General features: G+C 43.4%; 1 protein-coding gene across 2 annotated transcripts in view; it reads right to left on the reverse strand.

Annotated features, from left to right (window-relative positions):
* The window catches only part of USP7 (ubiquitin specific peptidase 7), a 70,437-nt gene extending 54,512 nt beyond the window's left edge, over positions 1–15,925 (reverse strand). The window contains exon 1 of one of the 2 annotated variants that reach the window (XM_033073963.2): positions 15,525–15,925. In XM_033073963.2, the coding sequence (XP_032929854.1) occupies positions 15,525–15,606 (82 nt within the window). In that variant the 5' untranslated portion in view covers positions 15,607–15,925. The remainder of the gene's footprint in view (positions 1–15,524) is intronic. The other variant, XM_033073962.2, reaches the window with a different exon arrangement.
* Positions 15,926–16,262: the final 337 nt, after the last annotated feature.

Genomic DNA, 16,262 nt, shown 5'->3' on the forward strand with positions numbered 1-16,262 from the left:
ATGCAGCACTTTGTGGTCTGTGTCATCATCAGCCACTAGAACCTCACACACAGCTGGGACGGAAATCCTCACTCCTCTCACTTCTTTTACTCCAGTTGGTTCATTCACATTTCCTGCTACAACTTTCACCCCACAAATGCTCTTACTCTTTGGAGTATATCCCTGGAGCATACAAAACCAGATTTTTTTGGCAGTCCTCCCCACTACTGGATCGTCACTGCCTCTCTTTTTCCTGGACTACTTTTCTGAGACTTTAAAGCTGCTAACAGTTTTCCTTGAAGGGGTGTGAGCATGGCATAGTGCATGGCAGTGGATCACAGGGGAGAAGAGAAAAATAAACCCAAACAGAGAGGTACACCACAGACTGTCTAGTATGTAATTCCCGGCACTTCCTTAGCTCCAAACCTTTTTCACCAAAAAAATTCAATTAAGAAGCCAGAAGGATGTTCCTTCTTTCAGAGGCAGGCTTGACATGATTTAAAAGATCTTCCTGAAGAAACAGAAATACATACAAAAAAATGTACCTGCAATTAATGTGCATTATTTGCATGTTTTTCATTGAAAAGTGACTAATTTTTTAATTCATTAAACTGAAGGAGAGAGCTCCAATTTAAATGTCATTACAGTCAGGTCTGACCCAAACCTGAAACAAGCTCCAGACGTCACTGGTCAAAGTCAGAATTAGAGCAGGATTTAAGAATTACTAGACACAGTAATAATTTAACTGCAACTGTTATCCCTTCTGAAAGGGGAAACTTTTTCTCTGAAAGAAAGGAAGACACACTGTGCCTTTGCAATAACGAATAAGAAGAGATATAAAAGACAATTTTAAAAAAAGGAGAAGATAAAATAGACAGGGACTGAAAGGAGAATGGCGACTTTAGTGGTTATTTTGCTGGAGGTTATTAGGGAGGAGAAGCTTCTCTCTAGAACACAGCTCTCAGACCAGCAAAACAACTAAACCAACCCTTTGAAAGAATATTCAGTTATTTTACCTACAGAAACCAGGTGGCTGCAAGTGGCAGTGGTGGTACACAACACTGGCATACTTCAAACAGCTAAGCTGCACAACAGGAAATTTATCTATGCACATGCAACAGGGGAGTCTTTACCTGTTTGAGCTTGTTCACAAACCCCACAGACACAACACAATGTCTAGATTTTGACCTAGCAGATGCACCTTTTCCCCCCATTACATCCTTTGACCATAAGAATGTTAAAATAAACATACACTGTTAACTCATATGGCCAAGCTCAGGTATTTTAATGTCCCTGTGGATGTTTTATTATTGATGCATTTTCAGCAAACTTTAAGATCAAAGAAACCAAACAAGACCAAAAAGAGAGAAATACAGACAAGGGGACAGGGTGAGTACATCTGTCTCATTTTGACTTGGACAATCTGGGTAAACAAGATATTTCACTAAACATCTAGACGATAATCTGTGGGATGCTAGAGATCTCTGGGATTTTATCAGAAAACTTCTGTCAACTGTAGGATCTCCCCATACTGCCCTTCTCAAGGCAGGGCCCTGGGATTTAAGCCACTTGCAGCTGAACTGCAGGAGGAAGGCAATGCACCCCCAAGGAGCAGGCTGCACACACAGCAAAAATACCACATCCACCACTGTTGGGTGGCACAATGCAAGATAAAAAGGTGTTCCTTCAGTGTTCAAAACACTGCAAATGCCACTCTCTCTTTGAAAATTAAAATATTTACTTCAAAGTGCTGACAACAGAATGACCCCAGAACAAAGAGAAACACCTTTTAATTAATTTACAGACATGTGGTTTTAGCTTTTGCTATTTCCATCATGCCTAAGACATGCACTGTTCACAGCCAAATTTGGGTTTCTAATTGGAGGGAAGGTTATTTCCATTATTTTCTGCAAATCCTATTAGCAATCAACTCCATGAATTTCTCAAGCAAACAGAAAGGCTACAAATGTAAGGATTTCAATGCCAATAGTGCTATTCCCTGCCTTAATATAACCCAGCACCCCTGAAGTCTGAGCATACTCCAATCCCTGCGAGTTTCCTTCTCAGGCACAATTCTGAAATCACTCTGCTGAGCTGTACAGGGAGCTTCCACTTGAATGCTGAGCTCCAACTACTGGGGAAAAGGAAAGATTATTCCACATCTACCAATAAATGCACCTCCCCTGCATTTGCACACGTGCAGACAAACTTGACACTGCCCCAAGCACTCCAGCAGAATCCTGGCCTCCCTCTGCAGCCGAGGTTAAGAACCAGCACGGAGTGACAAACTCCTGCTACACAACAGCACTGCCCACACTGCATTAACTGCATGTTACAACTGCTCTTCTAGGGACAACTGTGACATTTTTAAGAGAAAAAAGTCTCCTGGATGTGTAGAGTTCTCATGAAATTTTGTTATCAGTTTTAACAACTATGCAATCAGATTGGGTCAAAAAGGATACAACTTTCACACTTTCTGTTCTGTAAGTGAGGACTAAATCAGAAACAGTAGTCGTGGTATTATTTATAGAATTTAGGATTATTTTAGTATTATTGAAACTATTATTTTAACACTTGACTTACAGAAATACTTTATCTGAGATCAAATAAATGACCCTACATTTTATTTCATATACTAGTGCACTTGGTCTGGCTAGGTCTTGAACAGGATCAGCAATCCAAGTGCCAGTAACACAGCTGTGAACACCCAACAATCAGAATCTGTGCTTACACAGGTCCATAATCTTTATGATGCTTTATATTCAGGGTGAAACAAAGAAAACCAGGAGACAAAAAGTATGAGTTCTAGGGCATGAAGGGTTTCCAGTTTTTGAGTTTTGTTCAGAAATACAGAGAAGATGAGTGAAAACCTCGGCAGGTACGTGATGCAGACAGATGGCAGGTACACGATGTGCACACAAGAGCTGTTCCTGTCACTGCTGGCTCCTGCTATTTCACTGGTGCTCTAGAAACTTTTTAAAATGGTAACACACACTTCAGTAGAGATCCAACAACTTTACTCCAACACTTTATACTTTATTACCATTGCTTGAAAAAACGTATCCCAAAGAGCTGGTAGAACTCTGTGGAAAGGAGAAGGCATTTCTCACCACTACAAGTGGTATATTTATAACAATTAGTATTTTCTCCCAAACCTTAGAACAACACAGAGTGATTAAGCAATCTAGGTAGGCCATAAATCAAATTATTCAGGTATAGTCAGGCGTTGAACTACCATTAAAATAGCATCTTAAAATAATTTTGCTGCTGCTGAAGATTACAGAATTTCTCTGCAGATCAAGGAGGCAGCTGCATACATTCAACCACTACAGGATTTACAGTTACAGATCCTGGTGATTGAATTAAGATGGGAAAGAAAGACAGTAGAGTGAGGAAAGCATTCCAGTTCCCAGAAAATTCAAGCCCACTCAACACAGCCAAGTGTACAGGTATCTTTTGAATATAAACTGAACTTCTGAAGTGAACATATACCACTAAAAATTCCACATTAACCAAGTGCTGCCACCCCTCCCTGCCTGGCAGGCAGTTATTAACACCATCTTCCTTCTCAGTGGCAGCAGCCTCTCCTCTGCTCAGATCCATAGAGCACAGACACAAGGCTGCAGCCAAGAACAAAGCACTGTCCCCCCTGCCCACTTTTCCAGGTGCCTTTGTGAACTGGACCCTAGGTAGGGCACAGTTTTTCTTTTGGAAGTAGTTAGAAACTTTCAAAGCCTGTCCTCCCAAGGCAGCCCCTCCTCCCCCTGTGGTGCACCCTCACCTGGGACACACAGGGGCACAGAGCAGTGCCCTGCCACCCCAACAGGTCACCCGGCTGGGAGATGGCTCCCCAGGAAGGAACAGGACTGCTATGGGGTGCAGTACATTTGCACTGGAGAAGCAAGTTACCAAATTAATAATCCATCTCCAAATTTCTGAGTACGATTTAGAAATTAAAATGGCACACTACCAGCAGCAGCTCTACAACACTGAGAGTTTAACAAGCTTCTCACAGAAGGCAACAGTCCATATTTAGGGTAGAAATCAACCATAATTGCTCAACAGCTCCACTTACTTAAAAAATTTCTTACTCCAGAAAACACAAATATCTATTTACAAAGCTGTATGCTGCCAAAAATTTAAAAACTTCTATTGTACACCCATCCTTTCATTTAATAAAGTATGCATCTGAGGTGGTTAATGTGCATTTCAAGGTATATTATAAAAATCAGAGATCAAAAATTAACATTAGCCCAGGTAATCTCTGCCAACATTCTGCCCCAGCTGCACTAACTAGACCCTGTCTAGCATTAAGCTCATCAGTTGTAAGCCAATTTTACCTTCTTAGGTCTAACCTGTGAATGGGATGCTAATAGCAATAGGCACCCTTTAAGCAGAATTCAAAATGACAGAAATTTCATGCATCTTCTTCTGCAAACTTTCCAGATCAGGGAACAGATTAACTCTGAAAAATCCCTGCTTCCAACACAACTGCTAAAAACCTTTATTATCCAACCATATTCCAGAAATCACTGTCTTCTGTACTAAATTAGTACCATTACACTGGACTGGCCAGAAACGTTGGCTGATCAAAGAGCTGCAGTAAACACCAGCTCCAAGTCTGAAGGCAAACTGGAAATTTTTATGCCACATGAAAAGACAACTTTGGACAAGAGACTAAAACCCTCAAAATACATTCAGATCATAATTTAAATTATTACTTAAATTTATAAATTAAGTTAGGTAACTGTTATGTACTTGAATCAGAAAATAGTAACCCACTTTGTACAGGTGAAAAAACTGAAGACCACTCAGATGTATCTCCAATTTGGAAAAAGCAAGAAACTATAATAAGCTACAAGAAATACCCTTGAGGGGAGAAAAGAAGAAGAAAAAGTGAAGACATTCAGAAGCAGACCTGTAATAGGAACAATTTCATCCCCAGAAGTGGCCTGGATCTGAAAAACATTCAATTTTTATAATGGTAAAACCATATGCCTGCACTAAGAGGTCTGTAAACTGGGATTTTATACATTTGGAACTTTGCTACGGCCCTGCAATGCATTTCCTGGGGGAGACAAGGCCAGGTGCCCAATAAAGAGTCTTGGGTATGTTTTAAAAACAAGTTACAGAACCCATTAATGGCTTAAGAATTTTCTCATCCTCCTGCCTCCTCAGTGAAGTTGGCCCACTTGTTTGTGGGGCCAAACAATAAAGCAGACCAGTGAACTGAGCTAGGCTAAAAATAAATGCAAAATAAGGAAGTTATTTTCAATTCAGATCTCTTCATTCATCTCCTTGCGAGCAAGGAGGCAAAAGGGAAGCACAGAGCTCAAAAAACCCTACTCTAGAAGACAACCTCTTCTCTTTAGCAATGTTAACATGAGCTAGACAAAACTCTTCCCTTGGCTCTCAGCACATGTAAAAGTCATCTGATACAATGAAGTCTGCTGCCCAGACCAAAATCAAGGACCTTCCCTGCAGCTGGTGTTCAGTTTTGGGTTAAGCTCCTCTTTGTTGCAGGCATTGTTCTCATCTGGACTGCTGCACAGGCACCTGACACTGTACCAGTGAAGAGACTCCCTGCATGTGGGAGATGTTTGATGCCTCTGGCTCCAGAGAGGTCAAGCACACACACCTGCTAAGTGGGCTTCTGCTGGACTAATTTCAGCAAAAGCCAGGTAACAATAATAATAATCTCGAACAAAATGGGCCTTCAAGATGCAGTCTGTGTTGAATTCAGTGCTCCTGGTACTACTTCAGCAAAAGTAAGTGTTTACACATTTGGATAAGTAAGGCTCCCATGGCTCCTGTTCAGACCTCGAGTAAGCTTTATTTCAAGTAATCACATACTACTCTTGGATTTGACCTCAGTTTTGTTCTTCAAAGGTGGTATAAAATATCTAAACTTTTATTCATCTTAATTATTAGTTGCAATACAGATTTACACAAACACTCCTGAGGTATGTATGATCTGAAAAACAACAAACAGATAAACATACTGAGGAGAACCACTTGGGGCATGGGCTCTCACTGCACTCAGCTCATGGTAACTGCAGGATGCTGAAAGGTCTTATAGAATTAGTTGGAATGTTTTCTTAATCCAGCAAGAGAGGTCACTGACCAATAAAGCTGAAGTTTTTTTATTGTGAGTTTAAAATTCTGAAGACAGATGCTGAGGTCCCACACACCTTTCTTCAGTGGCAATGCCAACAGGCTCAGTCCCACCTCTACAGCCAAGGCTGCCCCAGAGCCAGCTCAGCTCCTGCCCAGCTGCAGGGACTGAAGAGCCCCTGTGTCTGACTCCTGCTCTCCAGCCAAGCACAGGGCACACAACAGCCATGGCTTATCAACAGGTAACTGACACAGGCACAACGAGATCCATCGTTGTGCAACTTCCTAATTGCCTTCCCATTAATCTGTGCTATTATCAAAATCAAGAGGGTTTCCCCAGCAGAGCTCTGCTGATAAGCAAAGGAGCTGCACAGCTTTCCCTCCTTCAGAGGGAAGCCACAAGAATCCTTTCCAGCAAGGACCACATCCTTCCCACACAGCCCTCTCTCCTGCTTTGGGTGATACACTCCAGGGCACAGGAGGTAGGTCAAAGCTTGAGCCTGATGAACAAAACAAGTTAAAAAACCAAGACAAATCTGCTGAGGATAAGGAAGTATTTTCAAATCAATAAGGAAAGGAACCAATATATTTGAAGGAAAAAACAATTTTTATAAAATTCTGTGGTTAAACTTTCAGAATTAACTACTTTAAAAGAAATTATTAGTCAGTTTTTAGTTCTGGCAGATTTGGGGTCAATTTTACTGTTGCTTATTTTAAATTCCTCTACCATAAGGGCACTTTTAGAAAGAAGGAAAAAAACCAACACTTCAATTTATGGTTACCTTCATGGCACAACAGAAATATTATGAAGTATTATATTAGTTTTTAAGAGGACTGGTTTTTTGATGCAGAGTGCAAGAAGTATTTGAAACAGTCAGACTAAATAGAGGAGGTCAAAGCCACATAGGAAGAATGAGAAGGAGAGGAAAGCAGACAAAATGTGAAACCACAACTCTAATTGCTGTTAGCAGGGAGGTTTTTGCATGTGCCTTGTGACCCACTGTTTAATTCATATAATATACAAACACGTTTGAGTTCTCTGTGTTCAATAGTTTCTCTTTCTTCTAATAGTTTCTCCTGTTCTCAGAATTAGGTTCACCCCTTGACATTATTATGCAAGCAACACCTAGCCAGGTGAAAAATTCTTTAGAAGAGGTCAGTTCCTCACTATTCCCAAGGAAGAAGGAAATCTCACTAATCCTTAGCTTGATTTAATGAACAATAAAAGGTTCACACAGACTCTGCTTAAGCAAATTTCCTTTTATAACAAGTACACCTCAATTGTCTTAGGACCTGAAGCCTGTAAATTCACACAGCAGCATGTGAGTGTCCAGTCAGCTCCAACATCTGTAACAGAAGCAAATTAACTCTTTATCTAACTGGAAGTAATAGATATGCTCTGAAGGAAAACTGGTGCCTAAAAACTGGTACCTGACTGTGGTTACCAGAGTAATTGAGACACATTTCACAACTGCTGAGCAGCAAAGAGGCAGCTGCATCAAGGGAACTGTCTTGAAAAAAAACCCAAAGATGATGCAGAAATCACCATGCCCCTGTACTAGGATTCATAATTCCACCTTGACTAAGATAATAGGCATTTTTAGGCAGGGGCAAGAAAAGAAAAAATATAAAAGAAAATGTTCACTCCCCAAACATTTCTTAATGTCTTCTTCTTTTTTTTTTTTTTTCCCAGCAATCAGAGACTGTCAAGACTAAAAAATGCAACAGGTTACTGCCCAAAAACTGAACAGCACACTCATACAGGGAGCTGAGGCAACCTGGTAGGACCAGATCCATAATGGTCCCTTATCCCAGCTGATATGCAAAACAGCAATGGAAATACAGATCCCAGGCACAGGGTGGCCAGCCTTCAGATCCCAATACCTGCACACTGCAATGCTGGTACACAAGCCTCTGCCACAACCATGTCCAGCACAGTGGGAGAAATGCAGAACACGGGCAAGTCCAAAGCACCTACCCAAAAGTCTCCTCCTCTGCTGAGGGATACAGGCTCAGCTGCACAACAGAACAATAGGGGGTGGCACAGCTGCCCCAGTGCCTGGACAGGGTGGCTTCCTCCCACAACATGTTGGTCTTCTATTGGGAAGTCTGTTCCTCTTCTTAAAAATGTAATTTCTCCTTTCTCAAATGTCATATACTAAAATAAACAACACCATTTATTACCTTATCCCCTAAAGATAGATGTAACATCTGCACATTTTCAGTTCACTGACTAGGCATTTTATGAAACCAATTTACACCACTAATGCCTGATCCATTTATCAGAAAGAATATTATTAACCTCCTAAGTTGCATTTGGAGTTTAAAACCATCACTAAGTTTTAATAGGTACTCTCACACTTTTATCAAAATCTCCACCAAAGTTCTGCTGAACAGTATCAGGAATATTAGAAATCTCACTGAAATGCATGGGGAGGGAAATCTCTGTTGTGGGAATACACAACTGTTCCTTTTTTCAAACATGACTGAAATTCACCCAATTGTTGTATGAGGATTACGTCACATTTAGATCACAAACCAGAACTGTCCTTAGACCTTTACCAAAACACAAGTGCACAGCTGGAGATGCCATATTCTTAAAAAACATTCTTACATTGCTTACATCTGTGAAATCATTAGATGACCAAGATTAGAGCTCAGTGAACACCAATGATACTCCTACACATCCTTTGCTATTTACACTAGGAAAAGGGATGACCTTAATAATTTTCACAGATTTCTGCATTTAAATCAAGTTCTACTGGAGAGCATTAAACCCCTTAACAAACAACATGTAAAGCTCCAAGTTCTGTTTCCCAGCAATTTTATGTTTCATATCAAAGAGATGTGACTATATTAAAAAACTCATGACCTCTCCTAGGCTGCAAAACACTGCAGTACTGCTAAAAAAAAATACCTATTTTGAACTTTCTCCTCATATGACATTCCAGCTCACTATCCACATCATATTCCTCTGGCTTGCAATATGCTTTGGAGTGCCAACCACGGGGTGGTTCTGGTGCAGAAAAGCTGATGGTGTTCAGGACACGTGGAAGACTGTCTAGATCCAGCACATATGCAAGAACAGGCAGAGGGAAAAGTGTTTTTTTTGTTTCCCCAATTTAGCCAAGATGCTCCTGGCACACCTTCTGAGTGGCATCACTCTGGAGCTCACTTTACAGCTGCAGTCAGGGAGAACTCAGGTTTGCAGACAGCGAACATCCTGTTCTCCTAAGACATTTGATGCTACAGAGCATGAAGGTTTTGTTTAAATCTTCACTATTATATGGGTCAGGAATTACTTATTTTGGTAATGTTTAAAAGAGCTGCAAACAGCAATTAAAAACACTAACTGAGCTATGCTGTACTGACTACAGCATGGAATTTAAATTTTCTCAAAATCTGTCACTTAATCTCCATATTTTTAATACATTTTGCCTAACAAATATGCCCATGCTGTTACACTGGACAATCAAATTGTGATATTCTAGATTACATCAAGTCCAATATAAAACAGTTTTCAAATGTATTTTTAAATTCTGAAGAGAATCCCCAAGATTCTTAGACACTATAGTAAGACTAACACTGTCTTCCCCAAACTGGAAATAGTCAGCACAGTATTTTCAAAATCCATCTACTAATTTCCAGAAGCCTAATTATTTCTAGTGAACAAAATCTCAGCCTTGTAGGGAATCTAGGCAAACCAAAGTCAGAACAAGACACTATTTCCAAGCTGACCATTCTTTATTTTGCTGGTAAGTCATTCAAACCCTAGCCAATGTTTCTAAACTTATAGAAATAATTTTACTACAATCAGCAAGGCAAGATAAAAAATAAATGGATTAGCAAAAATGTTAAAATGTTGCACTCTAAGCCTCCAACAATATGCACAGATTGTGCTATAGCAATTGCCACTGATTAGGTGTACTTTCACTCTTTTTGCCACTATATGAAATTAAAATGCTATAACCACTGCAGCAAAATACATTAAGTGACCAATGGAAATGTTTCAGAAAACAACACTATATATTTAATAACTTGACAAATAAGATAGCCTGTCTCCAGCCCCCTTTCTACGTCAGAATACTTTTTAATAACTGTTAACCTTGTTGTTGGTAATGTCAAATGAGTATGCAGCAGATTTTGAATATATTAACACACATCTGTATTTCAGGGGGAAAAACATACTTGCTATGGATTGTTAATAACTTGTATTGCAAATCACCCAATATTTTACTCTTTCACAATCTACAGCCCTAAGCCCTACAGCCCCAAGATACAAAGTCAAACTACAGCAACATCATGATCTGAGACACCTCAAAGCACTGAGTAAAGCAAACAATGCCCTATTTTAAGTTTATTATCATTCAAGAAAAATTGGATGCTTCACAAGCTTTAAACCAGCTCATTTTCACCCTTACCCCAAATATCGAGTGATGTCATGCAAGATGTACTGGCTAAACTGGTTTAACTGCTACAGGCTGGATGCACTGTTTAGATTTTCTTGTGATAAATTACTTTGCAGCAATGAAACTGATTCAGTTAGTTTTAAACAACTATGTTCACCTGCTTTTTTAAAGTCGTTTGTGCTCTTATTACCTCTCCTCACAACTTGACAGCTTGCTACTTACTTTGTCTAACTACCTAGAAACAACAGGGAGAAGTTTTTAGCACTTCCAAATTCAGTCAACAGCATGGAACAACTGGAGTGCTGTAAGGAAGTCTGAGATACACAGCTCATCCTGAGGAGGGTGCAATCTGCACTTCCCTCCAAAACTTGCACACATTTTCCACTATTTCACTATTTCCACTTCTTCACTGAGAGTTTACTAAATCTGACAACTTACTGAGAAGCCAGTTTATGGAGAATGCACAGAAGGAACTCCAGATATAGCTTGTACTCTTCAGAAGCCACCAAGGCCGTTTTCCTAGTTGGCATGAAGTGGGTACTTGAGAATGATCCAATGCACATCTTCTCCCAAGGCCAAGCAAGCTGTTTCCAGAGCTACTAAACATGATCATTACCGGGAGTAAGAGGCCAGGCCTGGTTCTTTGCTCTAGGTATAACCCCAGAATTAACCTAATTTTGCTTGTTGTCCACTGCATCAGCATTTTTATATTCCCTTGTTTGACAATCACCTATTTCATGGAAAATGCTGGAGAGGGGAAAGGGCAGGAAGAGCACATGTTTCTGTTTATACAGCAGATACCCACAGCTGTATAATGAAATTAGTCTGCATATTCTCCTCTCAAACACACAGCCCCATTTTATCACCACCTGGCTAACAGCAACACAGAAGACAGTAAAGGAGTACAGGGAAAAAGAGGGATACAAACCTTCAGGAGGAAGGCATAGAAGCAAGCAGAAAAAGAAGTGAACACTGGATTATGTATGCAAATGATATTAAATTGCCAGGAATTGAGAATACTAATGAGGACAAAGCATGAGAGGGAAGCAAGCATTCAGAAGACACGCAAAAATAAGTTAAGTATTTGAGACCAATATTCCAGAGTGGATCTGAAATCTAGCACATTCTGTCAGTAATAAGCAAGGAGCACAAACTTTTAGCTTCATGAAAACTGCAAAATAGTGTGATTTTTAACTTTTCATGTCAGGTTTTTCTTGGGTTTTGGTTTTGTACATATCCTGCATCATTTTACCTGCAATTCAAGTCTCAATTTTAAACTGTCCAAGCTAAGGGAAAACTTACAAGATGGAATTGCTGGAGAGGCTGCAGAGCTGACACAAGGACAGAACACAAGTGTGCAACCTGAACTGCCAGTCACTGCACGTTCCCTGCCTGTGACACTGTGTTGCTAAGCCTGTGCTGGCTACTTCAGGAAAGAAACTTCCCTAATGAGAAACACACGTACCTATGGAACTATGGGCAGAGGCTGAACCTACAAAAAAAAAAAGCTAATTCAAATTGTAAACAAGGGAAACTTACAGTTACTAAACTGCAAACGAGACTTTTCACGAAATAACTCTATGCAACATGTAACTGCAGATTTGTATTAAGCCGAGTTCTTTCAAGCTCACACATTTGTGAAAAGATGTTACAGAGGAAGCATATATAAAGTATCAGCCTTGGATTCAATTACCCTTTATAGAGCAACTCACTAGCAACACTAGAGCCCCAATTCTTTGCATGATAAAGCAAACTACACACCCTACTTACAGTACAGAAAAAACCTATTATTTATTTCTTCCACTAAATTTATTTAGCATACAAATAAACTCGTCAGAATTTCCACAGGATAATTTACTAATCGCCACCCCAAACTGTTAATTTATCTAACACCCAGGCACCAACGGCTCATCTGCACACTCCCACTCTGTTTCGGCCCAGAGGCAGCCAAGGCAGCCAGAATCACATGTTTTCATGCAGCAGTGAATAAATGAGGGGTGCACACAGAGTCCAGGACCAGTGACAGAATTTGGCCAGGTACCTGTCAGCATCTGTGCTACCTCAAGCTGCCCTTCTCATTCATTGGCCCCAGTGCCAAACACTCACTACATTCACTCAGCACTAAATGTTAATTGGATGAACCCAATTAACAACCTGAACAATGTTTACCCCCGACTTGCTGTTTGCAGTGGTCACAGGGAGGTACAGTAGCCCAACCACTGGTGTGGCACACGAGGGGACAACCACCAGCAGCAAACACTGTGCTGTCCAAGTGTCCCCTCAGTGTGGGAAGTAGCTGCCTTCAGCTGCAGGGACACAACCCTGATGGTGCTCTGAAATGTAAAGTTTCTCTGTCCCCATATCATTACTGCCAAGCCTCAGTAAGGGTAGAGCTGGTTCCTAACACCCACAGGTAACAGGACTAAACACACAGAGGGGTGACTGGAACACAGCAGCACTGCAGAGTACTGCAAGCAGGTGAGGCTACACCACCCTGCTCCTGCTCAGCATGGACCTGGCCCTTACCACACTGTCACTGCTTCTTTCCTCGTGAGCAGACATCAGTCTTTCTTTCTAAAGGGAATGTCTTCATCCCTTGTGAAGTCCAAAAGCCCTGTCCAGTAGTACTTTCATTTACACAGTGTTCATAAGGTCATCAAGGAAGAGTAAATTAGTCATAAGGGAAAGGAGAGGGGACAAAACAGGGACATGAGAGCAAACACTCAAAATACCATATCTGAGTCAACCCTGAACAGTTTAATTCCGCACTTTGATTCCTACATCTGAAATTGTTATTTGACTCTTTAAAAATTGTTCATCTAGTGTAGCTGCATACAGACTAAGCAAACCTTCAAGCAATTTAAAATCAAGATGTGCAATTTTCCACTGTGCATTCTTCACATGCCTCCTAAATCTAATGTGATCACTCACCAAAGAATGGCATCCAATACTGCTCTGTGCATGTTAAAATTAAGCTAACTACATGTTATTAAGTCTGTTCCTCACTGTTCGAAAACATCTCTAAAGAAAGCACAAACACCCATATATTAAGATGATGAACATTGTTTTATGCATTAAATTATTATATACCCATGATGTCAACTTTTAATAAAAGTTAGCAATAATCTGATCTCTGCAATCCAGTAAAATTTACATGTTTCGCTAAGAAAAATCAAGTACGGAAAAAAATCTCTAAAGGCTAAACTTTTCTGGTTTTGTTTTTACATAAATGAATAGTTGTCAAAAATTACCAACTTTGTCACATCAGTTGGAAACAGCTGCATGTGGTCTAAGAGATGTCAAGTATATCTCTGAGACAATGATGTACTCTCAGTGCCACTATGTTGACATGTGCAGAAACTCTTCCCTCCAATGGAGGTGGCCACCAGCATGATTTTCACAACCATCACAGTGATTTCTGCATGTAATTTGGACTCCTATATTCCCAGTAGCAGAGTGGGTGTGACCTAGAGAAGTTCATTGCACTCTGAAACTGCATAAAAATGTCCATCATGTCACAGGGAGTATCTAGCCCAGAAAATTCAAAATAAAAACAGTAAATACAGTCAATATTCTAAAGGATTTGAAAAGGACACTGAGAAAATGCAGATTACTAACGACTATCAAACAATCTGCTGGAAACTGCAACCCACAAGATGCAAATATTTGTACATATACAAATCGGAGGTTTATTTTAAATCACCTCCTTTTTCATAGTTGTATAGAAACATCAATCTGGAGACCTTACTAAAACAGAACTGAAGAGTAACTTAGATAGTAAATAAGCTTCTGTATAAAATAGACACTTGTGTTTCAAAAAGCCAGTTTTTATGTAATGACCTTCTAATCTTGAAATGTAATCTCACAGTCACTGTGACAAACTTCCACAGAAACACCTTCACTCCTCCCAATTTCAAATGGCTATTATTTAGCAGAATGGTACATTTGCTAAGTCGATTGTCCTGTTTTCAAGCAAAATATAATGTGCTGGGAAGTATTTATGTCACTCTTCACTATGAGAAGAATTGTCATCTTTACAGCCAGGCGTTCTGAACGATATTTAGGTAGTTGGTGATTTTGACCTCCAAGGCAATCGGTACGAGTAGCTAGCTCACTGTGGCTGTCCTTCCTTTGGGAACGAAACCCCGCCGTACAATTGCCCAAAATAATTTTACAGCGTTGAATTCAGATGGAAGGTGTTGTTCCGAGGACAGGAGGGCGTGCAAAAACAACACGACAATGCAAAAGAGAGAGGAAAAAAAAAAAAAAAAGCCCCGCTAAAGGCAACAGTGGAGACTACACCGGACGGGGGTAGGGAACATGCAAACGTAGTGCCTCCTTTATGGAGCCAGCGCAACTGCATGACGGTGCAGGATGCGGGCCGCGGGCTGTGCAGGCGCTACACATGGCCAGCGCTGCCCGCCGACCCGCGCAGGCCCGGCCGGCAGCGGGTTCTGTAAATAACCCTCGGAGGAGGGTTAATTAAAAATGGCGAGCAGCCTAGCTGCCTGCATACAATGAGCGGTCGGGCAGGGCAGGGCTGCAGCCCCCCGCCCGCCCCGCCGGGCAGCCCCGCGACAGCCGCGTCCCCTCCGCCCGCCCCAGGCAAAACCCTGCCCCGGAATCACGGCAACTACTTTGACCGGACCCCCTGCCCCGCCTCGGCTCGCCCCCACGCCCGGCGGGAGGCTCCGAGGGTCCGGGGGCGCGGGGCTCCTTTTGTAGCGGCGCTTCCCCCGCGCCCTCCCCCTCCCGCGGTGCAAATTCCTGCGGAGCCCCCCGGGCCGCCTCCCCCGGCCCGGCCCCGCAACTTTCCCCGGCGTCCCCCCGCAGCCCCGCCGGGCAGCGCTCCCGGAGCTGCCGGGGCCAGCAGGAGCGGCCCGGGCAGAGCGTGTTTACCGCGCACGGCGGCCCAGGATCCCCGAGGGGACGCGGCCGTGGGGGAGCTCCGGGAGCGGGGCACAGGGGCGAGGGGGAAACTCTCCGCGGAGTTGAGGGCGCAGGCCCTGCCCGGCTTTTTACCTTCCATCTCCATATCCTCGGGCTCGCTCAGCTGCTGCTCCCCGGGCTTCTGGTGCTGCTGCTGCTGCTGATGGTGGTTCATGTCGGGCTGGGGCTGGGGCTCGGCGGCGGCGGGCTGGGCCTTTCCCGCGGGGGGCTGCGGGCCTGTGTCGGGAGGGGAAGGGGCGGAGGAGCGGCGGGGCCTCGGCAGCGGCCGGGACTGGGCGCCCGGCTCGGGGGGCTGCGGCGGGGCTCCGGCGAGTAGGGAGCGGGGCGCCGGAGGAGGCAGCGAGACGCGCACGTATTTGCTCGCTATTCGCCCAATCTCGGCGGCGGCACCCGGTCGGGGAAAAGGGGCTGGGAGGAGGGACCGGCCGGAGGCGGCGGCTTCCCCGGGGGCCGGAGGGGAGGGGAGGGGACGGGGGGACGGGAGACCCGGAGTCAGGGCCCGGCGGCGCCCGGCGCTTCCCCTTCCCCCGGCGAGGTGTCCGCGGCGCTGCGAAGTCGGGGAGGCGCCGCGGGGCCCCTGCCGTGCCCTCCCGTCCCCCCCGGCGCCCCGGCACCGCCGCTGGCCGACGCCCGGCTCGCCGCTCCCGGCCCGCGGGCCGCCCCCGTCGCCCGAGCCCCGGCGCGCTGCTGCCGCTCCGCCGCCGCCAGCGCTCTGTGCCTCAAAATGGCGGCTGCGGTAACGCCGTGAAATGTCACATCCGCATGAGGGGGAACGGCCCCGCAGCCGGAGGGAGGGAGGGAGCAAGCGAG

Source organism: Catharus ustulatus, chromosome 16 (assembly GCF_009819885.2).
Source record: "Catharus ustulatus isolate bCatUst1 chromosome 16, bCatUst1.pri.v2, whole genome shotgun sequence".
NCBI lineage: Eukaryota > Metazoa > Chordata > Aves > Passeriformes > Turdidae > Catharus > Catharus ustulatus.